This window comes from Callospermophilus lateralis, chromosome 9 (genome assembly GCF_048772815.1).
Source record: "Callospermophilus lateralis isolate mCalLat2 chromosome 9, mCalLat2.hap1, whole genome shotgun sequence".
In the NCBI taxonomy this organism is placed as follows: Eukaryota; Metazoa; Chordata; class Mammalia; order Rodentia; family Sciuridae; genus Callospermophilus; species Callospermophilus lateralis.
In genome coordinates, this window is record NC_135313.1 from 65,000,767 (window position 1) to 65,027,346 (window position 26,580).

The window sequence follows — 26,580 nt, forward strand, 5'->3', positions numbered from 1 at the left end:
TATTTAAATATATTATGAATGTATGAAACCATTTGACTAAAGGAAGTGGCATAATAATGTGCTATCCTAAGTCACTCTAGAAATGAACAGGATTTGTGAGACTAAAGGGCCAAAGAACAGTACTCTAGTGAATAAAGTCATTGCTCATGGTAGTATGAACTGATAATCCTAAAACTACTATGCATGTGTACTGGTATAGAACAATTAAGCAAGTGGATAGTGGATAGTAGGAGGCAGATTTCTCACTTTTGCAGTGACACATTTCAAATAAAGGGAGGAGTCTAGAATGATCCTGTGGCAATGGATTTGAGTTGGAGAGGTGAGCATGACCTCAAGTTTAGCTTAATCTTAACACAAATGATTTATGTATTTGTGTGTGTGCATACATCACAAGTTAGCATATATGTGACCTTGTTCTGTGAGGTGAGAAGCACTAGAAACAATGAGATCTTAGTAGCAACAAACACCCAGCTAACATCTGACCTTGGTTTTTAATACTGTTCTCCAATAAAAGGAAATGGGAATCCTTGGAGAAATGGTTGATTAAAGAACTAGTGTGGAAAATAAAATGAACCTATAGCATCTTGTAAGGTCAGGAAGTACAAAAGTGCTAAGAAAAAAAATAAATAAATAAAAACAAAATATGCAGCCAGTGGGTATATCAAACTGGTACAAATATCAACAATAAAAGCTGGTAATGACCAAAGTTTGAAAAATTGAGCAAGTAAATATTACATTTTAATTCAAAGTATAAAATGAATATTCATGATTATGAATTGATGTGAATAAGTAATCAAATAAATAAATAAGTGATAATGGACAAATATTCCATGCAGAAAATTCCAAATAAATTTTATGCATATACTGCCTTTAACGAGATCATAACTGTGCATTCTTTAAGTGTGGACTGCACATTCTGACTTTATTCCAAAGAGTATAGTATAAAAGAGAAAGAAAAAAGTAGACTTACAGTTAAGAAACCTTGCAAACACTATTGTCCTGTCAGGTGATCAATGTTGTCAACAATGACAAATGACATTGATTAAGTGCATGCTTTTAGCATGATGAGAGTATAATAGTACTTTTATTCTGTATTTTTCCACCCCAAAATTGATAACCAAAATAATAATGAAATAAACATGTCATAAATCCTAACTTAGGTACATTCTATAAAATACCCGACTTGTGCTCAAAACTGTCAAGTTTGCCAAAGACAAGGAAAGTCTGAAAAACTATACAACCAAGAGGAGACTAAGAAGACATGAAGATTAGATGTTTGTGTGTCCTGGAATAGAAAAGGGATGTTGAGGAAAAATTGAAGAAATAGGAATAAAGTCTAGACTTCAGTTAATAATAAAGTATCCATATTAGAAACTGGGCATGGAGGATGTGGGAGATCTGTACTATTCTCATAGATTTTCTGTGAAACTAGAATTGTTCTAGTTTCACAGAAAATCATAAATTTTATTTTAGATAATTCTACAGAATAATTGAAATAGCCCTATTAATTAAGTGGTTTCTCACCCTTCGAATGTTTTCCGACATTTAGCTTTTAATTATTTGTTATTGCCACTGTGTAAAGAATAATTATGGTGTCAGAGCCAAAGATCTGCAGTTCTAAATGTCTGTAGATATGGTTCCTTTATGCCTAACTTGATTCTGGTTTTCCTGGTAAACATTATTTGATGAGTTTCCCTGTGAGCGGGCACCTAAGTGTTCTAAAATGGAAGGCAAAAAATAATCCATTGCAGATAATTCCAGGTTATGACAGTTCCTACAAAGCAAGATGGGTTGAACTTGATATAATTTCTATACTGACCTCACTATCAACCCTCTTTTTCATAGTCAGTGTCCAGAAGGATACATCTGCGTGAAGGCTGGCAGGAACCCCAACTATGGCTACACAAGCTTTGACACCTTCAGTTGGGCCTTTCTGTCCTTATTCCGTCTGATGACTCAAGACTACTGGGAGAACCTTTATCAGTTGGTAAGATCCGAATTAACATGAATAGGATTTTTTTTTGAACATATATAAAATTTTAAGTATGGATATTTGTTTAAAATACTCTGGAATACATAAGAGGATATAGTATAAAGTAAGTGTGCATAGAATCCTCACTGCTCAGTCAGTTATATAGATGGAGAGTTGCTTATATGAAAGGCATTCTGCTAAGGGCTGTGGCAAATGCAAAGAATGCTCATGGCTTTGAGGAGTTTATAACCTAGTCATGGAGATTAGAAACAGCATGTAAAAGGATTTTACAAAGTCAATTATACAAAAATTTCAAATTAAAGCTATAATTAATTGAGGCTAAAAAGAGGATGGAAGGAAGGTGTCTCTTCTAAAAGATTTACAGGAGGATGCTATGGGTGAGGAGCCCCACTGAAAGAAATGAAAGATCCAGTGTTCTCCGTTGTTCTATCACCCTCCTTTATTCACCCTTCAAATATATATCCAAGATGCACTAATGTGAAATGTATTTATATCAGATACACTATGGTCAGACTTTTGATAATTTGATTATTACTTTCGTATGTGTGTATGCTTGCATATTTTAGGAGCAAAAGAAAATTGATCAAAATAAATTGAATATTAAAAAGCATTCATCTCTTGGTTTCTAATTGTGATGATCAGATCTTTATTCCAGGGCACTAAATACTAAAATACTGATGAATTTCTCTTTTCTCCCCTAGACATTACGTGCTGCTGGAAAAACATACATGATATTTTTTGTCCTGGTGATTTTCTTGGGCTCTTTTTACTTGGTAAATTTGATCCTGGCTGTGGTGGCCATGGCCTACGAGGAACAGAATCAGGCCACACTGGAAGAGGCAGAACAGAAGGAGGCAGAATTTCAGCAGATGCTCGAACAGCTTAAAAAGCAACAGGAAGAAGCTCAGGTACAGAGTGATAAATAAGTACAGCTTCATTATTGTTTCAGTTATTTAGTAGGAATCTTATTGTACCACAGGGATTAAGTTGGAGCTAGCTTCTCATTTTGAGTGTAGAAATTAACATTAAAAAAGAAAATCATTCAAACCTAAAATTGTTTCTGAAGTTACAGCCCAAGAGTTCTTTAGACACTATACATTACCAAGAAATTAGCTAATAGCTAGATAAAGCATTAGAGATAGAGTTTACTATATGGTTACCTCATGGAAACTGAGGGAGGAATCTAATTTTTAGTTTAATTTGAAAAAGAAGTATAAGTGGCATTTCCAACTATTATTATTTCACCTCTAATTTTCCCGTTTTCTTCTGAAGTTAATTGATTTTTAATATCAAAGAGATGACATTATGTATATCAACACTTAACCATTCTTCAGGATTTCTGCACTGCAAAACTTGTTTTTCTACAGTCCATATCAAGATATTAGGAAGTCATAAGAAACTAAATACCAATTTCAGATTTTTATTAGTATTAAAGTTGATTTGGTTAGGAGTTAAGTGAATGGGTCACTCACTAAAGTCTTAAGGAATGCAGATAGGAGCACAGTATTGGACCAAACAGGGAGCAGGGGAAAACATGTATTTTAAGACGAAGACCATGAGAGACTGTGAATATCTGATTCTTGTAAGTTGCAGATACAATTCTTTTACATCTTTGACAACACTTGATATGGGCAGTCTTTTTAATTTAGGTCCTTCTAATAAGCATCTCATTGCTATTTTAATTTGCATTTTCCTAATGCTTTTCATGTTATTGTTTTTTACCTGTATACCTCTTTTATGAAGTGACTGTTCAAAACTTCATCTATACTCTTTCTTTGTTAGTGTTTTTAGTTAGTCTTGGTTTTGTATGAATTTAGTTTTGAGTGTTCTTTATATATTCTGGGTACAAGTCCTTCATTTTATATCTTATCTGTGCACATATATGATGCTCTGCAAATATAATCTCCCAGTTGTATAGATGCACACTCAACTAGGAGATTATATTTGCAAAGCATCATATATGTGCACAAATAATATATATGTATACACACACACACACATACACAGACACACACACACACACACACACACACACACACATATAACCTCTGAGACACATTCCATTTTTAAATAGTTTTTTATTTTCAAACAGCACCTCACTAAATTGCGGAGGCTGGCTTTGAATGGGCATTCCTCCTGTCTGTGCAATCCTCCTGACTGTTGAGCCACTGGGATTATAGGCATGTGCCACTGCACCCATCTACTAACCATATTTTTTGAAGCAAAAGTTTTTAATCTGAATTAAAATTTCCCTGGGAGGGCTCTCAAAGAAGATAGGCGCAGCAGAGATCTGAATGAAGTGTTTTCTTCCTAGGTACAAATCTCTCTATGCCAGGAGTCCCACAGGACCTTCCAGTCCCTTAAAGGAAAAGAACATGGAGGCAACTTCCTCCTCACATGTTTCATTTTAGTTCATTTAGTTTATATATTTTTTTGACTTTTTAAAAACTCAATGATTTTCATGTTGCATCTAAGAAATTATTGCCAAACAAATAAAGATTTTCTCCTGTATTTCTTATAAATCCAAATCATTGTATATTTCACATGAAGGTCAATGACTTGTTTTAAGTTAATTTTTGCATAGAGTGTGAGTATTATATATTCTTTTTTTGCATGTGAATATGGAGATATTCCAACAACACTTATTGAATATAATATCCTTTCTCCACTAAATTGACTTTGAACCTTCATCAAAAGGTTATCCACATGTCAGTCTGTCTGGGGGATTTATTCTGTCCAGTTTATTTGTCTTTCTTACACCAATAGCACACTCTTTTAATTACTGTAGCTTTTTATATGCCTTGAAATTAGATTATGCTAGCTCTTCAACTTTAGTTTTCTTCTCAAAGTTGTTTTGTAGTTCCATATGAGTTTTAGAATAACCTAGTCTATTTCAGTTTGGTTAATTTCTACTGCTCTATCTTCAAGTTTATCATCTTTTCTCAGCAGTGTCTAATGTGCTGTTAATTCCATGATGTGTGTGTGTGTGTATGTGTGTGTGTGTGTGTGTGTGTGTGTGTGTGTTTGGTACTACGGATTGAACCCAGGGTTACTTTACCACTGAGCCACATTCCTGCCCCCACCTTTTGTATTTTATTTATAGACAGAGACTCACTAATTTGCTTAGGGCCTTGATAAATTGCTGAGGCTGGCTTTGAATTCACGATCCTCCTGCTCCAGCCTCCCAAGCTGCTAGGATTACAGGCATGCACCATGATGCCTGGCCATTTAGTGTGTTTTTAATCTCTCCTATTATCATTTTCACCAATGAAAGTTGAAACTATATCTTCTTTTTATTTCCTAAGTCTATAATTAATACTTTGAACATACACAGTGCAATTTTTAATTAGTTAATTAATTAATTAATTCGAATTGGTTTACATGACAGCAGAATGTATTTTGATTCATAGTACACAAATGAAGCACAAGTTTTCATTTCTCTGATTGTACACAAGTAGAGTCACACCATTCATGTCTTCATACATTCACCTAAGGTAATGATGTTCATCTCATTCCACCACACACAATGCAATTATAGCAATATTTTAATGTCCTTGTCTGCTACTTCTAATGTCTGTGTTGGTCATTGGTCAGTTTCAATTAAGTTGCCTCTTCATCTTGGGTTAAATATTCTTTCTTTTATACATTTATGACAATCTTAAATTCAGAAACGGTCCATTTTTGTTTTGGGGGTGCTAGATAGGACAAGAACAGTGCTTAATCTAAGGCTGATTGTTGAACACTTCTGAGGGAAGCCATTTCCAAATACTCTACTCAATGGCCCATTTAAAATGAAGTTTTTACTAGTGTTGCTGGTAGGAACAGGCAGACACTGTTGGCTTTGTATACATGATAGGTGGCATTTCCTGTAATCCTTAGCCTAATACACATACATTGATGAATATTTTTCTCAATACTCATGAGGGACCTCCGAAGAGCTCCAGAGTTCTCTGTTCAGCCCTTTCTTCTAAGATGACTGTCCTATGAAGTGTAGCCACCTTAAAGTTCCTGGACACCTAGTTCTGTGTCTTCCACTTATGGAGCCCATACCTAGTCCTTCCTTGTCCTATAGTCTGGATAGCATGCTCTCTATTACCCTACCTTGGCCAAAAGCAGAAGTCCAAATAATATTTTTATATACTGACATTTTAGAAATTTTTTCTCAGATGAATGAATTCAGATATTTATTCTTTAAATGGAAGTATATAAAGTTTAAGTTTTTAACAGTTATGAATTACTTTGAAGATTCACAGTATTTGGTCTTTTTTTGGAAGCATTTTTGGTAAAACAAGGACTTGGCAGTGAGTGGCTTAGCTAATTCCTGACCTCAATCATGTTAGCACCTGCTGAACTCAGTGCAGGCTTTTCTATTTGCCTCTTACCCTGAGTAAGAAGTTGCAATATGATTTTACTCTATTGATTTTAGAAGGAAACTATGGAGAAATTTGAAATATTTGGAATCTCATAAACTATCCCTTATACTTTACAAAAAATTTTATTCATATCCGGAATTTTTAGGGAGTTTTATTTCATCTTACTATAAATAAAAGACATTTGTAAGATAGCAAAATAACTATTTAGAGAGTAAAGACATTTCTTATTTCAAAGTTTTAAATAAATGTTATAACAAATAATATTTACACACTGCATATAATTTTATATTAAAGCATTAAGTTATCATATTATTATTTGTAAACGCAGACAAGTTTATGTGTTTAAAAATGCTACACAGAAAACAGTACAAAAAGAGTAAGTTTATTCTAAGATGCAGCCTCTTTAAGGTAAAATATGACATCAGTTAATAAGAGTGTCATCTTTTTGAATTTAGAAATAAAAGTGCATTATGTCTAGTAGAATTTTAAAGACGCTAATTATCTCTATTAAAATTTAGTCAGCAAAAAATGTTAATTATATGTACGTAATAATCAGTTATTAGATTCCAGTGACTGAATCTTGATTTGTCTTAGCTTTTTCTTTACAATATTTAAATTGATCCCAGAAAAAAAAGTTTCAACCTTTATTGTGATTGCACAGTACCAAATCAATTTTAGTTTCTTCTTGATATCACAGGTGGACAGTGACTGGTGGAAAGCCAATACTGAAGCAGAGGAGGGAATCAGAAACAAAACTCGTGCTGGAGGGAGGAGGGTGCTAGAAAGCATTAGTGCACTCCTGGAATTATTCATACTGCAATGTAGTCTAAATCTTGCTCACCACGTATGACTCTTCAGAACTGACTCTTTAGCTAATGACTTCACAAAGCCTAGCATCATTTCCATTTTATTTAATACCGCTGAGGGTCCTTGTGTGGTTTTAGTCATTGTTTAGACATGAAAACATGACATGTACAGCTCAGGGGATTCACAAATCAAGTGCAACTTTTAGAGATGGAAAAAGACCAATCCTACAAGAAAATAAAAACTTTGCTAGAGATCAATGAAATTATGTTTGGCATTTATGATCTTTAAATGCCTAATAGTGACCAATTTTAGCATATCCCATTGTGATCTACATAGGTCTGACAGGAAAATACTTAGGAGTCAGTTGTAAGACAAAACTAGAAATAGCATTTAAGAGATGTAATAATTAGGGGTCAAATTGAAACAGGGACAGTTAATGTCCCATGGTTTTAAATGGGATTTTACCTGAGTTTTAAGTTTAAAATGAAAGAACTATTAGGTTTTTTTTTTTGAAGACACATAGAGACAGGAAGTTCTGGAGCCTGTTTCGAACCACAAAGAAATGTAATAAGAAAATGTTCTTACCTGTGTAAGTATTAAACACTAATCTGTTATTTGTTACAAGAAGAATTCAGGAAGTTGGTTGTGAAAAAATTGCTATTATTCTAAATAAGCAGGACATTGGCGGTGTCGCAGACATGAGAGATGACAGGAAACATCTGCCTTTCAGGGAATCAGCAAATCTCTGGAAGTGGAACAAGTGACAGATATGAGTTGATGAGTGACAGAGAAAATGTGTTGTGTCGGAGGTTACCTTTGTTGCCTTAAAAAACCTGTTTTGGTTTTTAGTTATTTGAACTGCTACTCAGAATAGATAGGGAAATCATGCTTATGCAAAACAAATTCCAGACGTGATTTAAATGAACATGAGTTTCAGGATTATGGCAAGGGAATAGTACCACCATTTCCTTTGTTTCTAGGGACAAACAAGTTGATAAATGATATTTCTGTGTGTAGAGTGCATGTGTCTGTATAATGGGGAAAGGAGAATTAGGATTGTATTTGGCTGAAATAAAAGATATATGTTGACATTTGTTAGCTCCTTCAAAAAAAAAATGGCATATATTATATACCTCTATGGATCAAGCACTTTGCAACCATAACTTACTACAGACAAGTGCTTAATTTATTTGCCTTGTTATACTTATGCAGTCATGTAGTAAAAGATCTTTAGTATCTCTCATCTTTTACCATGGATGATATTGGAAGTATTAGTGCCAATCAATAGTCATAAAGAAAGTTGTCTAATAATATGCAATTTTACAAATATCTGAATTGCAAATTAGGATGTAAATAAATGCTAGACATTGTCTTATATCAAGTCTTTGATCTAGGTGTTCCATGTGAATATAACACTCGGCATAAACTAATATTCGTGTTGCTGAGTTTAACACATAAATTTAGCACTATATTTAATAATACAGTTAGCTCCTCTGAGGTCATGTTAATCTTAGAAAATCCACGGGATAGCTTTTTTGGTTTCAAACATTTTATACTTCATTTGAGATGACATTCAGAAATAAAAACTACTTGTTTCTTTTCAGCAAGCAAGAAATAAAGCACAAAGTATTTTTGAGGCTGTAAAAGGGTTTTACCTTTATTCCTTCCTAAAATAAGTTGCTATTTTATCGACCATTCTTTACAAACCATCATCTTTTATGAGATCTTGAAAAGTCAGGGCTCACATGTCTGCCCCCAGTCACCCCCCACCCCAGTGTCTGAGAAAATTGACAATAAAATGCTTTTGAAGCCTTTATGCTACAAAAATTTACTGAGCACCTTTTACGTCAAATGACATACCAGTCACTGTGCAAAGAAACAATGACAAAATTCCCGTCTAACTTACAGTCCATGGGGGAAGAGAGACAAAATGGTAGATAAAGTTTTTATTTAGTAATGTGAAAATTTTAATCAGTGTTTTCATAATTTAATTATTTTCACTTCTATGATTTTGTTTAAAAACAGGAACATACCTAATGAGAATTCAGCTTTGATATACGTCATATTGTTTCATATCCTCTCTAAATCATGGCTGAATCATTTCCAGTCTAAACATGTTCTTAATATAGATTAAAGTACAAAACATTTGCCATGTTTAACCTCAGAACTGTCTGTGTTTCATTAGCAGGTACAGAAATTCAAGATGCTTAGTAATACTTAGGGCTGAAATGTAGCAAGAAAATATTTGAAAAAAATTCTCATAATCTCTTGAAAAAATGTTCACGCATTTACTTATTGATATGTTAATCATTTACAATAAATAATAATAGTAAATTTGTAAATATTTAAATTTTAGAACAAAAAGTGATATACAATAAATTCTCTGAAATTAACATAAGCCCACAGATGTAGACTATATTCCTAAGTGTCATTCAAATAAGTGAGGGGGAAAACTAGCCAATACATTCCCACTACTTCTATCTAGAAGTAAAATAGTAGATACTATAAAAGTTTTGAGTTTACAAAAAAAGGAAAGTATTTTGTCCTGGATTTAAAGGACAGTTACATATTGGAGAAATAATCCAATTGGCTAAAATGGAATAGTTATTAGAGGAGCAACTTCTACAAACAAAGCATTTACTTTTAAGGATACAGACAACACTTTACAAGAGCAAACATCCCCAAAACTGAAGTTGATCTCAACAGAGATGAGCAAGGGCAGACTTTACTTGCCTTAATGTATAGAGTACCAGATAAATTTATGCTACTTATCACAGAAGGGTTATTTTTAAGTAAACTCTCCTGGCAAAGCAAAATAAAAACACAAAAGCCTAATTCACACATATAGTTAATAGTCTCAAATGACAGCACTTGAACTGTGGTCAACTGACTTCCAAGTTACACATTCTGAGCAGCACGTGTCTCTGTCTTACACAGGCAGTTGCAGCCGCATCCGCAGCTTCAAGAGATTTCAGTGGAATAGGTGGCTTGGGAGAGCTCTTGGAAAGTTCTTCAGAAGTATCAAAGTTAAGCTCCAAAAGTGCCAAGGAGTGGAGGAATCGGAGAAAGAAAAGAAGACAGAGGGAGCATCTCGAAGGAAACAGAGAAGGAGACAGGTTTCCCAAATCTGAATCTGAAGACAGTGTCAAAAGAAGAAGCTTTCTTTTCTCCATGGATGGAAACCGGTTGACTGGTGACAAGAAGTTCTGCTCCCCTCATCAGGTACAGATGTCAATTGGGAGCTCTGGTTTGTTTTGTCATTGCTTTTGCCTTCTAATTACCATATTTCATTTTGGTGCATCTTTGTAGTATTTAACTTGAGTGGCAGGCTTCTAACATTTAATACAGTTATATATTAAAATTATAAATTCTTTAAAAGGGATTTTTAAAAATTAAACCATTTATAACTTTTAAGGGAATCTATTTTAAACATTTTCATGATTTTGAGACCATATTTCTTTTTTTTTTTTAAAGAGAGAGAGAATTTTTTAATATTTATTTATTTAGTTAGTTTTCGGTGGACACAACATCTTTATTTTATTTTTATGTGGTGCTGAGGATGGAACCCAGTGCCCCATGCACGACAGGTGAGCATGCTACAGCTTGAGCCACATCCCCAGCCCTTGAGACCATATTTCTTAATTGGTCATTTTTTTTTTTTTTTTTTTTTTTTTGGTACAACCTGTTCATCAGACGTTTTAGTGAGATAGTTTTGGAAACTCTTGTTAATCTTTTTCATTTTGAGACCTCGGAAAAACTATTTTGCATGTGTGGGTCTCTCTGCCTTTACCGTCTGAAACTGTAATATGTAACACATGAATGAATTTTGAAAAGAAATGTCTCTGGATTTTCCTTTTGCCTTTATTCTTCGATGTGAGAATTGCACTGCTGGTAGTCTCCATTACACTGGCCTGGAGTCATGCTATGATCTATTAGAGTGATATTATGGCCTAAATGCTTCTGAAGAGATGACATCAAAAACAGTCATTTTTCCCCGTAATTTAATGCCTACTCCCCAATGCTTTAACATATTTTCAAGTCAAATAGGAAAAAATAGTTTCAACTCTTTGTTGTTAATAAATACTATGGATTCCATAATGTAAAGAGTAAATAGTTCTGTGATGAGGACAGTTGGGGCTAACTACTACTTTCTCACATAATACAGATGTAAAATATGGTATTTAATCATGTAACACGTTTGGGATTCATTTGAAGCCATGTAGGGAAATCACTTTCTCAGACAAAAATGTTTTGAATTAAAGAGTCACCCTTAGCTGTATGCAGTGTCATATGCCTGTAAAACCAGCTTCTTGAGAGGGTGAAGCAGGAGGATGGCCAGTCTTAGGCTAGCTGGGGTAATTTAACAAGACTCTGTCTCAAAATTTAAAAATTTAAAAGGCTAGGGATGTATCTTTGAGGTGGAACAATTGCCAAGCATGTGTGAGATTCTGGGTTCTATACCCAGTGCAAGGGAAAAAAATCAAAAATAAAACAGTCACCCTTGGTATTTTGGCATTCTTAAAACTCTTGGGAATGATTAGGATCAGAAGTATTTTACAGTCTAAAATAATGACTGACACTATGAATGTTTGTGTTAAGTTCTCAACTCCAAACCAGTTCTGTGACCTTGGTCAAGTCACTTGTAATTTGAAATTTTCTGTAAATTTTCCCATATGTCTTAGAAGGTTGTGGAGGATAAAGCAATATATGGAAATTCTATGTAACAAAGAGAAAGTTTCTTATTAAGATGGGTGAGTGAATTTCAAATGAAAATGCTAAAAACTTTGAGTAACTCAATTATAAATGCATATGTATAGGGAGTAATATTTACATGAGCATATTTATGTGCTTTTGAAAATAGTATTATTTCCTTTAAAGAATAAAAACTGTTGATTAATTCATTTAGTAAAACAACAAAAATGTATTATCACTTCCCATGTGGCACGAATAGTGATCCTAGATATACCTCAATGAACAAAGAAATTCAACTAGCTGACCTCATGGAACTTTATTCTAAAGTTTAATAAGCAATAAACAAAACAAATTAGTTAAACACTGTGCTAGCAGGCAATAATTGCTAGGGGAAAAAATTAAAGCAATACAATGGGAACAAGAGAAATAGTTGGAAGTAAATTTTTCAATAAGGTGGTTTAGGAAATCTCCCTTGTGAAAAAGACATTTTGACTAAGATTTAGAGGAAGGAAGTGACTGTCTGATGGAACAACATTCCAGGCTGATCTGATGGAAGTGCAAGAACCTCATGTGGTGACACACCTGTGCTGTCAAAGAGCAGCTCAGAGGCCTGAGTTGCAGCGGCTCACCCAGCTGATAGAAGTTGATAGAAGAGGGAAGTTAGCTGACAGCAGGTTTTAACACTGAAAAGAGAATCCGTCTATGAATATGGTATATGTGGCTCATTTTCTATTTATAGATAGGTATATAGATAGATAGACAAAATTTCAAAAGTAAAAGAAATAACCAATTAGCATTCAATTTACAAATCCTAGTAAAGACAGGAAGAGGGCATTAACACAACTCACAGGCAGAAATAAGCCAGAAGCAATTTACATTTCTGGCTTTGTCAACAGAAAAGGTCTGTCTCTGGTAGGAACAAGAATCCTTGCACAAGATGGACAGAGCATACTGTTTAAAACAAATACATTACTGAAAAATGTCAAAGCATAGAGGCCATAAATTATGGGCACCTTGTCCTCTACTAATGTTAATTTTAAATGTTAATTTACATTTATTATATTATCCTATTTTTCAATATGTAATGCACAGTAGTGTTGAAAATGAAAAAGTACTTAAAGGTGACAGTGGAAACCGAATCTTAACAAAGACTATGTTGCTTGAGTACACTAAGGCATTTTTATTTTAAACTAGAGGTTTTGTAGCTAGAACTAATTGCAGTTGTTGACTTATTAGAGACAAAAAAAACAAAAAAAAACATACATTTAACTTAAATAGTTATTTAAGAATTTCTAACAAATATTCATTTCACATTTTTCTTGAAATTTCCTGCAACTTTTTTCTTCTTGACTTTCCCCAGTCCACTTTGAGTCTAACCCTACATGCAGAATTATGCCATACAGCCTTAGTTCTGTATTTTATTTTTGCTACTGAAAATTAAGAATAAGTTTTTACTTTCTTAGAACAGGTAAAAAATAAAATAAATCCCTGTAGCTTATTTCTTGGCAAGCCTGAGACAGAGATGGCCTCTGTTCAGCATCAAAGCTCTTTTTCCCCGAGAAAGGGTTGCCACAGCTGTGGGTATTCCCTTCACTCTGCTGTGTCTTCTAGTGTGTTATTTTTGGTTTATTTTCTCTGAATACTATTTTTGCTATCTTCTTTTTTGGTCTCTGTTGCCTTGAAAGCTGTGCTCACACCCATTATTATACTTTCCAAAGAATGAATAGAAGTTTCAAATAAACTGAAAGACTTGGAACGCCTCTGAAAATACCCCAACATAAAAACATGTAAATTAAAGGCATGTACCAAATCTGTTACAGATGTGAAAACATACCAAATACCCACGACCAATATTACACAGGTGATTTTCAGTTTTCAGAGAAGGTTTTATGACATAAATGTATTAAGATGATCACTTTGAACCACCCAAAGGATTAATATAAGGGATAAGATAATATAACATAAGATTGTATTTCTCTAAGTGAGGTTCACCTGCATTAGGAACCACCTAGAGTATGTGGTAATTATTCAGATCCCTGAATCCTAGCTCCAGCTGCCTTAGTCTGTTTTGTGTTTCTATAACAGACTAGTTGAAGCCTGGATAATTAATAAATAAAAGAGGTTTATTTTGACTCACGTTTGGAAAGCTATGAAGTCTAAGAGTATGGCCCTAGCATCTACTCAGCTTCAGGTGAGGGCTTTGTGCATGGAAGGTCAAATGGGTGCATACAGAAGAGAAAAGAGGGGACCAAGTCTTGTAACTGCTAACCTATTCCCACAAAAAAAGCATCAATATAGTCATTATGGTTCTGCTCCCATGACCCAACCACTTCCTTCTAGGCCCCATCTCTACGCAGCCACATTGAAGAATGAAGGTTTTGACATGAACTTTTTTTTTTTTTTTTTTTCCATTAGAGCAGCATAGTTATACACAGTAGTTGGGTTCACTTTGACAAAACCATACATGCAAGAAATTTGATTTCAGTTCTTATCGCCCCATTTCTTTCCATTTCCTACTCCCTTCCTTATTCTCCTTCATCTACTCTATTGATCTTCCTTTCACTCCTTTATTGATTTTTATTGGTATATTCTACATATGCATAAAGAGGAAATTCCTTTTTGTACAATTATATATGCACATAACATGATTTCGTTACATTCATTGTGTCTGTATGCCATATTTTCTTGATCCATTCATCTGTTGACTGGCATCCGGGTTGATGCCCGAATTGACTATTGTGAATTGTACTGCTGTAAACACTGAAGCAACACCTCAACTTTTGAGACACACATTCAAACCACAGCACTTACTTTCTCAATCACAATTCCAAAAAGATGGGGCCTAAAAGTTCATATTTTAAACTCTCAAAGTGATTCAAACATAAAGTTTCAAAACACAAGTTCTGAATATAACCAATAATATATTGATCATTTAAATTGAGTGATGAGACTAACATATTAGTGCTCTTTATAAATTGGGGAGGTTTTAATCTCCTGAATGCTTTGATAAGAAGCCAGTCTCACTACTGTTTAGCATTAGGTAAACATTAGGAACTGAATGTCACAAAGACACAGCCTCAGGTTCAATATGCTAAACAGCCATCAGTTCCTGTGGAGAATTTAAACAAATCCAAAGAAACAGTGCCATTTCTGGTGAATAGTCTCTCTCAAGAATATCACTGGGATGGAGGGCAACAAAATTATTCTGCTGCTTTGGAGTCTGAGAGAAGCCATAAAAAATAAAGCTAAAGATGGGACCTAAGAATATCAGCCTGGCCTAATTAGGCAGAGAGACCAAAATAATCCAATAGAGTCTTCTTTTCCTATGTTTTTCCACTAAAAGTATTTTATATGCTTTTACACTAAAACTTTGAAGGAAATGTGGAAGCAAGTTTGCTGCTAGCATATGCATATATATGTGTACATCTATGTGAGTGTGTAGGTATATTACCTTGGCTGCAAAAAGAACTAGGAAAGGGAATGGGAGACCAAAAAGAGGGGGTAAAGAAGAGTGTCAGCATTAATAGCGAGGGAAGTAAACAAATATTCTGCAGACCAAATACAAATATTTTTGAAAATCGTCACTAAGAGTGCATAAACACAGAGTTATTTGATGCTGCCAGTTTAAATTTTACTCAAAAAAGTTACAGATTTAACTGAGATAAATCCCCATTTTTCTGGTACTAGAAAATCAATTACTTGATTTATTATGAATGTCAATAATAAAAACAATTTTGTGGGCTGAGGATGTAGCTTAGTAGCAGGATTCTTGCCTAAGTTGTGTGAGATCAAATCTGGGTTTGATTTCAGAGACTGAAAAAAAATATCATGTCTAATCAACTAGTATTTTTAATTATAATTACAGTATTAAAGTGAAGTCAGAGGAATAAGCTATATTCTCCATTTTATTCTCTATCACCCTTTTTGGTAAAGTCATGTTATATGTCTTGTTTCTTTAAGCTGGTATTAAATTTTAAATAAGAATATTAATGTATGGTAATAGTTTAGGAAATCCTCTAGACTGTGTTTGGTATGACATGGAGTCACTCAAATAAAGTGAATCATTGGTTGCCATTAGAGAAATTATTAGGAAATTTGAAAAACAGCATTTAGGTAAAGTTTTGTGACTTTTATTCCTATGTGGATAGAATCAAACAGATGCACAGAAAATATTGATTTTAGAATCCAGAAAAGAGAATGGAGAAAAAATGGTATTTTTTTCAATACTATAATTATCAAAATGTAAAATGGTTGAATTTAAAATTCAAACCACTGAGCCAAAACCTATTTTCCAAGTCACAAGCCCTTCAGATCATAGTGCCACTTGCACCCCAAAAAAGAATCATTTATCCTTTCCAGCATCTGAACCCTTACCTACTATAGCATGATAATGCAATCTGTCTCATACTAGAGTGAGGTTGTGCACTTGGTGGATTGCAAATCAGGATTCTTAGCCAGAACAACACTTAAATCATTTTATGGTCATTAATAAAAATATCAAAACACATATGTTTCCTATAAACTGATTGCCCATATTTAAGAGCAAGATTACTCCAGTGCAAAAGCAAATCATTTCTATAATATTAAGATTTTCATTAAATAACTGTGTCCTACTCCACCCCTTGCCCCCAATTCCTTTCTTCCTTGCTTTCTCCTCAGTCTCTGCTGAGTATCCGTGGATCCCTGTTTTCCCCAAGACGCAATAGCAAAACTAGCATTTTCAGCTTCAGAGGTCGGACAAAGGATGTTGGATCTGAAAATGACTTTGCTGATGATGAGCACAGCACATTTGAAGACAGCGAGAGCAGGAGAGACTCACTGTTTGTGCCTCACAGACATGGAGAGCGACGCAACAGTAACGTTAGTCAGGCCAGTATGTCATCCAGGATGGTGCCAGGGCTTCCAGCAAATGGGAAGATGCACAGCACTGTGGATTGCAATGGTGTGGTTTCCTTGGTGGGTGGACCATCAGCTCTAACGTCACCTACTGGACAACTTCAGCCAGAGGTGATAATAGATAAACTAGCTGCTACTGACACTGTACATCAATTCAAAATGATCCAAGGCCTGGGCAGTTTAGCCTGTTATACCATCTCATTTCCCCAAAATGAAAGTCCTTAAAAATAATACATGAATGGAAAACAATAGAATATTGAGAACCAATTGAATTGTATGCAACCATTACCTTTCAAATGCTTTATGTTAAAAGAACTTAATTTTTAGAGTCTGGAATGATAACCAAACCTGCAAATTTGGTAGACTTCCCAACACAAAATGTTAAGCACTTTGGTAATCAAATTTATTATAGACATAGATTAGATAGATTCACCCAAAATTATAAAATTATCTATTTATTTATATTCTGAAAAGTTCTTGTTCCTAAAATAATTAAATATTATATGACTAATATATTGATAGCAGGCAGTTTTCATACAACTGTCAATATTATGGTACAATTTAAAATGACTCTAAAGTAAAATGTGTTAATTTCTTGTAGGATGGCATATAGAAATAATTGAAGAAATCTCAGGAAAGCACACACATTTCATTGTACATCTGTGTTTGTGCATGGAAAAAAATTGGCCCATATATGTTGATATTGTCAATATAGCCTCAGAGAAGATAATTTATCCTTGAGACTATATAATCATAGTATTTATCTTGTGGGAATATTGATCTGAGTGTTAATCATTTCTGTAAGCTGAAAATATAATTTGCATTTGAATGAAATAGTATTTTAGCATGCTTATAAAAATTTTCCCTGAAAAATCTGACATGTTAATTAAAATATTTTGTGACATGGTTGCCTTATACAATTTCATCCAACTGGTGAATTCTTGTATAACCTGTAATATTGTCTTCAAAAGGTGTTTATAATAATAAATTCAATATTTTATTATTACTTGAAAGTGATTACCTGAAAAAAATTGCATGCAGCATGATTTTCCAAGGAAGTGTTATGTGTTCTTGTATTATCTTTTTAAAAGGGTGGTTTGAGCCATCAGTATTTGGTTTGCAGGGTACCACCACTGAAACGGAAGTCAGAAAGAGAAGGCTAAGTTCTTACCAGATTTCAATGGAAATGCTGGAGGATTCCTCTGGAAGGCAAAGAGCCATGAGCATAGCCAGCATCCTGACCAACACAATGGAGGGTAAGAAGCAGGCAGGGCGAGGAGGGGGATGCTCAGCTCTCTATAGATTGTATGCTTTGTGGAGCTATTCTTTCTTCTTGGAGAATTCTTTATGTTTTTTCCCTAAGATCAGAACTGCATTATGAACGAGTACATGTAAAAATTGTAGCATGTTATTATCACAAAAACTGACATTAGCCTATTTCTTTTTTACTTAAGTCCTCATCTTATCTATGGAGGGATACTCTTTTACCTTTTTTGTTTTGTTTTTGCAGTATTAGGGATTGAACCCAGGGCCTCCTGCATACCAAGCTAGCACTATTAGCACTACTGCATCTCCAGCCTTAGAATGATAATTTATCCTTGATATTGCATCAGTGAAGATCTAACCTAACGATACACTATACTTTATGTGAACACTTCCTTTTTAAAATCTGAATGTGTAGAAGTACAGGGCAGTGGTTATGGGATTGGAAGAAGGATGAGAATGAGTTAGACAGATCAAAACATTCCAACAAAAATCCTAAAAAATTTCTCTCTTCCATATTCCACATATACAGCAAACATGACATTCTTTCAAAGGACACTTGACATGAATGCTCATTGGTTTTAACACACAGGAATGGTCAGCAACTACTACTCCCTTGTTTACATTTTAAACAAGTCCCTACTTCTTGAAATTTGGTGCAATATTACATTAGTACTGCATTTTGTAAATAAATTATATGGATACGTTCTAACAGATTTTATAGAAAATATCAATTGCATTTCTTATTTGTCCTGTTAGCATATTAGATATCCAAATAGTCCCATAATAATTTTGTAGCAGGCTTCATTACTAAAATTACCAGTAATTTGTTTATATATGAGGCTAGAATTCTCAACTATATGAATAAAGGGTAGTGTAGATTTGGATCTGAATCCAAACAAGAAAGACACGTTCTCATTCTATACAAGATCAATTTTCATTTGAGGAAACAATAGGTTACAGATATTAATGAGGATCATAGCTTTAGACAATGTTCTTTAAAAGGCACTTTTACAAGAAACAATGATGTTTTGCTAAGTTTAATATTGCTGTGATGCTTATTTTGAAATTCTATTTTGATAAAGAGAATATAAAATTCTCTCTTTAATCATTATTTTGAATAAAAATGATTGAAATGTTCATTTTCTGTGTTTAAAAGAGAAAGTCTATTTAGTGCGACTGTCTTGTCAAGTTTGTTAAGCTAATATGAATTTCTATTCCTAAGTAAGCATCAATTTTGTCAAACAATATGTAGTCTACTAGCAACAATAATTCATTTTTATTGTTACTTACTACTCTTTTTTGTTATCCTCCTAGAACTTGAAGAGTCTAGACAGAAATGTCCACCTTGCTGGTATAGATTTGCCAATGTGTTCTTGATCTGGGATTGCTGCGATGCCTGGTTAAAAGTAAAGCATCTTGTGAATTTAATCGTCATGGATCCATTTGTTGATCTTGCCATCACTATTTGCATTGTCTTAAATACCCTTTTTATGGCCATGGAACACTACCCCATGACTGACCAATTCAGTAGTGTGTTAACTGTAGGAAACCTGGTAAGTTCATTTGAAATTTACTTATTTCCTGTGTAGGGGTAGAAGAGGTAGACCAAAGGTGGTGAGGAGACATGTGTCCTATGTTGAAACCCCACAAATTATATCTTCTTTCTTCATAAGAAAAAACAACTAAAGGAATATTACAGAGAATCTAGAAGATATATTCTAAAATTCACCCACTATCAATGCTGATTGTTGAGGCTAATGTTGGTGCAGACTGATCGTGGTGTCAACAGTAATAAATAAACTCCCCACAATCTTCTGTCTATTTTTTACTGAAAATGTAGGTCCAGAGGAATCACAAGATCCTGATTATCAGTCCTAAGGTGATAGCATTAACAGACACAGGTTTTTAAAAAATCATGTCTATTGGAGGGTGACCAAGGTTTGGATTTCCTTAAATGGGGAAGGGGCAAGCATAATTGTTTCAAATTAATGAATTGCTTAAGTGATAGTCATGGAAGAAAACAAATGGCAAAAATGCATTTGTAAGTTAGCCCTATTTAAGATCCAAATTACTTGACCATACTTCTTTGTGCTAATGTACATTTCCTCCTAAATCTACATGCAAAAGAAAACAATTAAAATGGATGAACAAGTTTGCCTACTGTGACCTCTCTGTGTTAGACAGTTTTTCGTAGTTTTAACCTTAAAAATACCAAATATCTTTTCCTCATAAAAATTACCCTTATTTATAATTGAACACTCAGTTTTAATACTTAAGACTATCTTAAGAAAAGATCATAGCCAAATATCAGTGATTATGTTTATTTTATTTTAATGTATCTTTAGTGCCTAATGCCTGGAAATGTTTCAGATAAAAATATATGGGATAAGCAATTCCTTTTGTAGTTTCTGGCAAGTAGTATATACCTGGAGTACATTGTTTCCTTAAGGGTGATAGAGTCATCAATAAAGATGGATGCTGTTTGGTTTATTAAGCCCTAAAGGTGATAGCATCATTCTTTCTAATCCTAGGGATCTGATCAGAGCTTTGAGGTTCAGGAACTTCCAATTGTGACTATCTAGTGTGCTTTTAGAAGCATTCTCTCATGCCTGAAGGAAGATAACTTATTATTCATATCACTTTCACATTAGAAATCTCCATCTTCTTTTTAACAGAAAGTTACTAATAAGGGTAACACCTCCCAAACAGCATGTTCCTAAGGCTTTTAATACCTGTGGGCTTTTTGAAAGTTATTATTTGAGCCTAAGGTCTCTAATCAGTGGGGGAAAAAAAAAAAAGCTATTTCATTCATTTTAAATGAAATGTCTAATCCATGAAAGTGTTAGTTTCTTTCCTCTGTCTGATTCCCCCTCTCTCCCACCATCTCTTTCCTACTGGTTTCAACAGGATGTTATGAGTTAGGATGGACATAGATAATTTATCAAGATCTTCCTCTTTACTAATTCAACCCCGGTTGGAGGGGTGGGGAAACTGACTCACAGAATGAAAAGAAAAGGTGAATCACTAAAGCTTTGTAAAGGGGCTTTTGCAGTTGGTTTTCAGGAACAGTTCTTGGATGTAGCCCAAACACTGATTGTGTCTTTTGTATTCAGGGCAGAAAACATTCAGCCACAGCTCACAGGTTTTACATCTTCTATCCTCTGCACTAGAAAAAGATTAGATCTCAAATTTTTGAGTGCCAATTCGATGACCTTCATGATAGAAGTGCGTTAGGCATAGGTTGGTAGCTGCCCACCTCCTCTTCATCAGCGTTGGCAGCATTTGAAAACATGGCAGCCCTGAGGCATCAAGCAAGTGGAGGAAGAATTCCCAGCAGAAGGGGTGAAAGGAATTCTGGGCAGACAATTGCAGTATTCCTTAATAAGTCACTTCAGCTTTTCTGCACTATTAGATTCAGGAGAGTACCCACCATGTTCTTCAACTTTAGCACCTGTGATGCTGAGGTTTTTTTCCTGATGCATTCCTTGATCTTTCCAGTACCTCCATCCCTGCCTAATTTATCTTTTGTTTGTTTTTGAACTTTTCTTCTGATTCCTATTAAGGTATGTTTTTCACTCATCAATGCTAGAAATTACCTACTCTAGTGGTATAACTTTTGTTCAAGTCCTATATTTACAATTGTTATAGATCATAGTTCAAGGATTACTTTAGATGAAATCAGGGCCAGCTGGAAGGTCATCTTTCCCACAGCTTATTAGAAGTACTGTCAACATCATTTCAATTTTATATTACCTAAACTAGTGACCTTCTGGCTCCAAAGGTAGGAATATTATATTACGGTTTACTTTTCCTTTATTTTTTATATAAACTTGATATGAAGACCCATTATTTTTTCTTTCAAGGTATGTCTTTTTGATGTAAAACTACTTGTAAAACAATATTTCTAGTACTAATCTCCATTTTTTTTCATGAACAGTCAAAACAGCCCCATCAGAAGAACCTTGTGCCCATCTCTGAGAGCTATACCACATATATACTACACAAATATAAATACCACACTCATATTTATATATGTACATGTAACAAAATATTTATCTGTTATTGTTCTCTACATTCATATTTGCAATGTTCTCACTCATCTCAATTCTTTGTATTTTTTAAGGTCCAACTTCAGGGACATCTCCTCTAACATGACACTCAGTCCATATGAACATTCTTAACTCCTAATACTCTTGTGAATAAAGCAAGGTTGTATATTATACCTTGAGTTTGGATTTTCAGTCTCTTATAAATTACTCAATGCAAGAGGTCATGACACTTTTTTCTTTTGTGTCTCCAACTATGCTCACATAATGGTCACTTGATAAAAAAAAAAATCCACTGGTTGATTCTATCCCAAAAGAGCTGCTTGGAGAAGCATATTTTTGTGAAAGAACACAAGCTCCTAAGTCAGGCAAAATTGGTTTTGACCATAGTAGCCCATGCTTATTAATAATATGGGCTCTGGAAAAGTATAACAAACAATCTGAGTCTTGGTTTTCTATTATTGAAATGGATGTAATAATACCCATATCTGAGAGCCGTTGTGAAAGTCGAATGAGGTAATGTGAAAACACCTATCTCTGCGCCTGGCATGTAGCATGTGCTCATTAAACAGCTTCCTTCTTCCTTCCTCTTATATATGCTATTAACCTCTTGAACCTTTCTTTGAAACACTGATGGAAAATATTTCTGTTCTAGCTCTTGTGTTTTTCCCAGGATATTGGACAGTTAGGGAAATTGAATAGGTGAAGAATATTTTGGAAATTTGTCAGAATAGAGCAGGAAATTGAGGTTTTATGGACTTCCAATTGAGTATGGAAGCACAAGATAAATAGATGTTGGATTTTAGGGTAAACAAATGGAAAAACACTGATCTAAAGTACAAAATCTGAGTCCTAGTCCAAGAGTCAATGCTAGGTGTCTGTGTGGTTCTGAAAAAGGTCACTTATATCCTTGGGTCTGTTTTCTCAACACACATAATCAATGACTGTGTTGATTAGCAAACTTCATTTCCTCCTATATCTACAATTCCATGACTTTATGGTGGTGACCTAAGTAATGAGGTAGTGGAGTAGAACAGGGAACTGATGACTAGTAGATTGCTGGTAATAGAACCATCAGTAATTGAATTTAGTGTTGGGGAAACAGGCTCATGAAGATGGAAAGCATAGATGTCAGGGAACAGACTTGAGTGATCTAACTATGAGAATAAGAAAATTTATGATCTCTCTATCTCTGTGGACTGAAACCTCATTATAATTAATAATAACATATCAATAAGTCATAGCTTAATTTTCAAAACAATTTGACTATAATTTTTATATATCTTATTTAATACTCACAACAACCTTTATAATATTTATACATATGAAAAATAATATATATTTTATATAGAGAGGAAAAGAGTTGGAAAGTATTTCATGTGTACTTAGCTGTCTTCAAACTATATTATACCATTTAGGTGGTTGTATGTCATATTTTGTGTGGAGTTTCTAGTTTGCCCATTAAAATATTTGAATGTCTATGGAATAGCTTATTGCTGCTCCAATAAGTTCATACTGACTTATAGATGAAGATTTAAAGGTTTTGGTTGAAACAATAACAAAAGAACACAAAAGAGTTGTGAATCCTTTAGTCTTGAATTAAAGTGATCCTTTTTGTATCCTGTTCTTGCAGTACATAAAAATTCAATCAGTTCTTTGCTGATTAGTTTAATCAAATTTGAGTATCTGGAAGACATCAAATCTCCACTGAGTTTCTATAAGAAAACTATGTGTTTTTATAGGAATTCATTTTTGTTGTTGTTGTTGTTTTTTAGGAAGCTATTTTAAAACTCATCCTCCCTCAGCTTCTCTAAAAGTTGGAAAGAGTCCACCAGTCATAGTAGGTTAGATAACCTCTTCATCATATAAACTTTCCCAGCCAATCTGACAATGCTAAATCTAGACTAAAATGTATCAAAAATAATGATTTGGAAGCCTAAATTAAAAGCATTCAAAATGATATAGCTTTTATTTTGAATTGCAAATTGTAACTGCAGTATTTTTAAAGAGAAGTTGCATGGTAGTATTATGTTTTGGATGAAAGAGAATTTAGGTTTTTAAAGAGAATGAATTTAGGTTTTTAAAGATAATGAATTTAGGTTTTTAAATGCAGGAGACTTAGTCATTTCAGAAGACCTAAAAAGATAACCTCATGATTTTCTAAGAAGAGATATTTGAAGATCATTTAGATAGAGAATATCTAGCTCACTTTAATGCATTCCTATTGCCAGGGTGCCTTGTTCAAATAATAGCTATTCTAAAAATCTTATATAAAAAATCAAATTTGTGTAAGTTAGAACTTAAATTCACTTAGGGAAACTCACAATCTGAAAAAAAAAATCCCATGGTGAGCTGTTCTTATTCATAAAATGAAAAAAAATATATATTCTTCAAAGTTAATTCCATTAAGTTCCTAGATTTTCATGTCGTAAAATGCATCTTATTTCTAATTATATGAATGCATGACTAACAGCAGTGAGGCTGTTTTCTGGCATAGCCATTTTCCTTAGATCTTGCTGGAATTAGGAAAATGAGATGTTAGCTACTTTTATACTTTTATAAGAGTGGTCAAGATTTCTTTTTAAATTAATGTGATGTTTTAGAGCACCAACTAATTTTAATAATATTGTTATTTTAACATAATTCCTTCAAATTCAAAGTCTGATTTACTTTCTTAAATTGAAAGCTGAACTTTGTGATCATAAAATGCAGTCTTTACTTAAAAGAGAATTAAGAAAATTGCTTTAAAAGACTTTCTGCAAGAGGAGTTCCATAACTCTTCATGTCCTTGTATATCATCACCTGTGGGTTTTTGTTTTTGTCATTTTTTTAAAAACAGGGATTGAACTCGGGGGCACTCAACAACTGAGCCACATCTCCAGCCCTATTTTTTGTGTTTTATTTGGAGACAGGGTCTCACTGAATTGCTTAGCACCTTGCCTTTGATGAGCCTGGCTTTCAAATCATCTTCCTGCCCCAGCTTCCTGAGCCACTGGGATTATAGGCATAAGCAAGGGCACCTGGCTTCACCTGTGGTTTTAAGTTAAAAAACAATGTTGACTGTCTTTCATTGTTTTTCTTTTTGTTATCAAATACACATTTTTATCTAGCCACTCAAATAATTTCTTGATCATAATTATGGGTATATGCATACTTAGTTTGTACTCTTGATGATTTCAAGTAAATCTCTAGCTCTGTGCTCTATTAATGAATTAACCTTAATTCTGAGGCATGCACCCAAAGATTATTATTTTAAAATAATCTTCTTTTAGGAATGTTTATAAACTTATAGAACTAAAACACTGTCTGTTTTAAAAACACAAAATCCAGAACAAAATATATATATATTTTAATCAAATTTTAACTAATTTTTATTAACTTTCATTAACTTTTAGATTTGTTCCTGATACAAAATTATTCTCCCAAATAAATCTGCATGTAGAAGCATAGTGTGCCAAAGGGCAATAATTCAGTAGCTATTTTTCAGGTATCAAATTTAAAATGTGAATGGTGAAATGTTTTAACATCTATATTTTCCCTGGAAATCCAGCCGATTTGCTAACTGAGCCAAACCCACCTAACAAATTACTACCTTGCTGGGGAATGTTAAACTTGAATTGATGCTAAATTTAAAGTTTAAATATTTTTACTCATTAACATTCTTCTTTATAAAATCCTAAAGTACCATTTTTCAGTGCCATTGAAGTGCTGCTCTCTATTTTACTTTAGGTTTTCACTGGGATCTTCACAGCAGAAATGGTTCTCAAGATCATTGCCATGGATCCCTACTATTATTTCCAAGAAGGCTGGAATATCTTTGATGGAATTATCGTCAGCCTGAGTTTAATGGAACTGGGTCTGGCAAATGTGGAGGGACTGTCTGTACTGCGATCCTTCAGACTGGTACCTGCATACCCTACATTTACATCAAATCTCTCATTTGAATAACATATTATGAGATGTATATTTACACTTAACTTCAGCTTTTGTAACGATGTTATAATTTACATCAATATGTGATATCCTAAGAAAATACACAAACATTCTCTTTAAAGCCAAGAATATTTTCAAAGAAAAATAAAAGTAGTTGAAACACTTTATAAGGATGATATATAAAACATATATGTTTTTTAAAATTATGTCATAAATTTCTGGGGTTTTTTTGCATTATAGTATGTAAAGAAATGCAAATAAAAATGGTGGGCCTGTATTAATCTTAAATTTTTATCAACTCTATGATATTAGTAGGTACTACTTTTGAACAAGATTCAGAAAATTATTTGATGCCTTTAGTGTTTTAAATAGTATAGAAACTTTTCTGAATTATAGGAAAACATTTATATTAAAAATATGTAGGCTTTTATTGGAAATTAAGTATATGTGTATATTTTTTCAAATTGTAAGAAAAACTTTCTATCTTTTCAACAAAGTAATTTGTTTCACTTTCATTTTATAATGGTCTATGAAGGATACATGATTAATAGCTTTGATGTTTATTTTCAGTTTC

At 33.7% G+C, this 26,580-nt stretch overlaps 1 protein-coding gene across 8 annotated transcripts in view; it reads left to right on the forward strand.

Moving 5' to 3' along the window:
- The window catches only part of LOC143407308 (sodium channel protein type 3 subunit alpha), a 77,610-nt gene that overhangs the window by 18,273 nt on the left and 32,757 nt on the right, over positions 1-26,580 (forward strand). For 2 of the 8 annotated variants that reach the window (XM_076866468.2, XM_076866467.2), the window contains exons 8-14: positions 1,846-1,987; positions 2,695-2,908; positions 10,115-10,395; positions 16,525-16,872; positions 17,885-18,017; positions 19,342-19,580; positions 25,803-25,976. In XM_076866468.2, coding sequence (XP_076722583.1) covers positions 1,846-1,987; positions 2,695-2,908; positions 10,115-10,395; positions 16,525-16,872; positions 17,885-18,017; positions 19,342-19,580; positions 25,803-25,976 — 1,531 coding nt within the window. Of the gene's footprint in view, positions 1-1,845; positions 1,988-2,694; positions 2,909-10,110; positions 10,396-16,524; positions 16,906-17,884; positions 18,018-19,341; positions 19,581-25,802; positions 25,977-26,580 lie in introns of all 8 variants that reach the window. The other 6 variants (XM_076866466.2, XM_076866465.2, XM_076866470.2 and 3 more) reach the window with 3 other exon arrangements.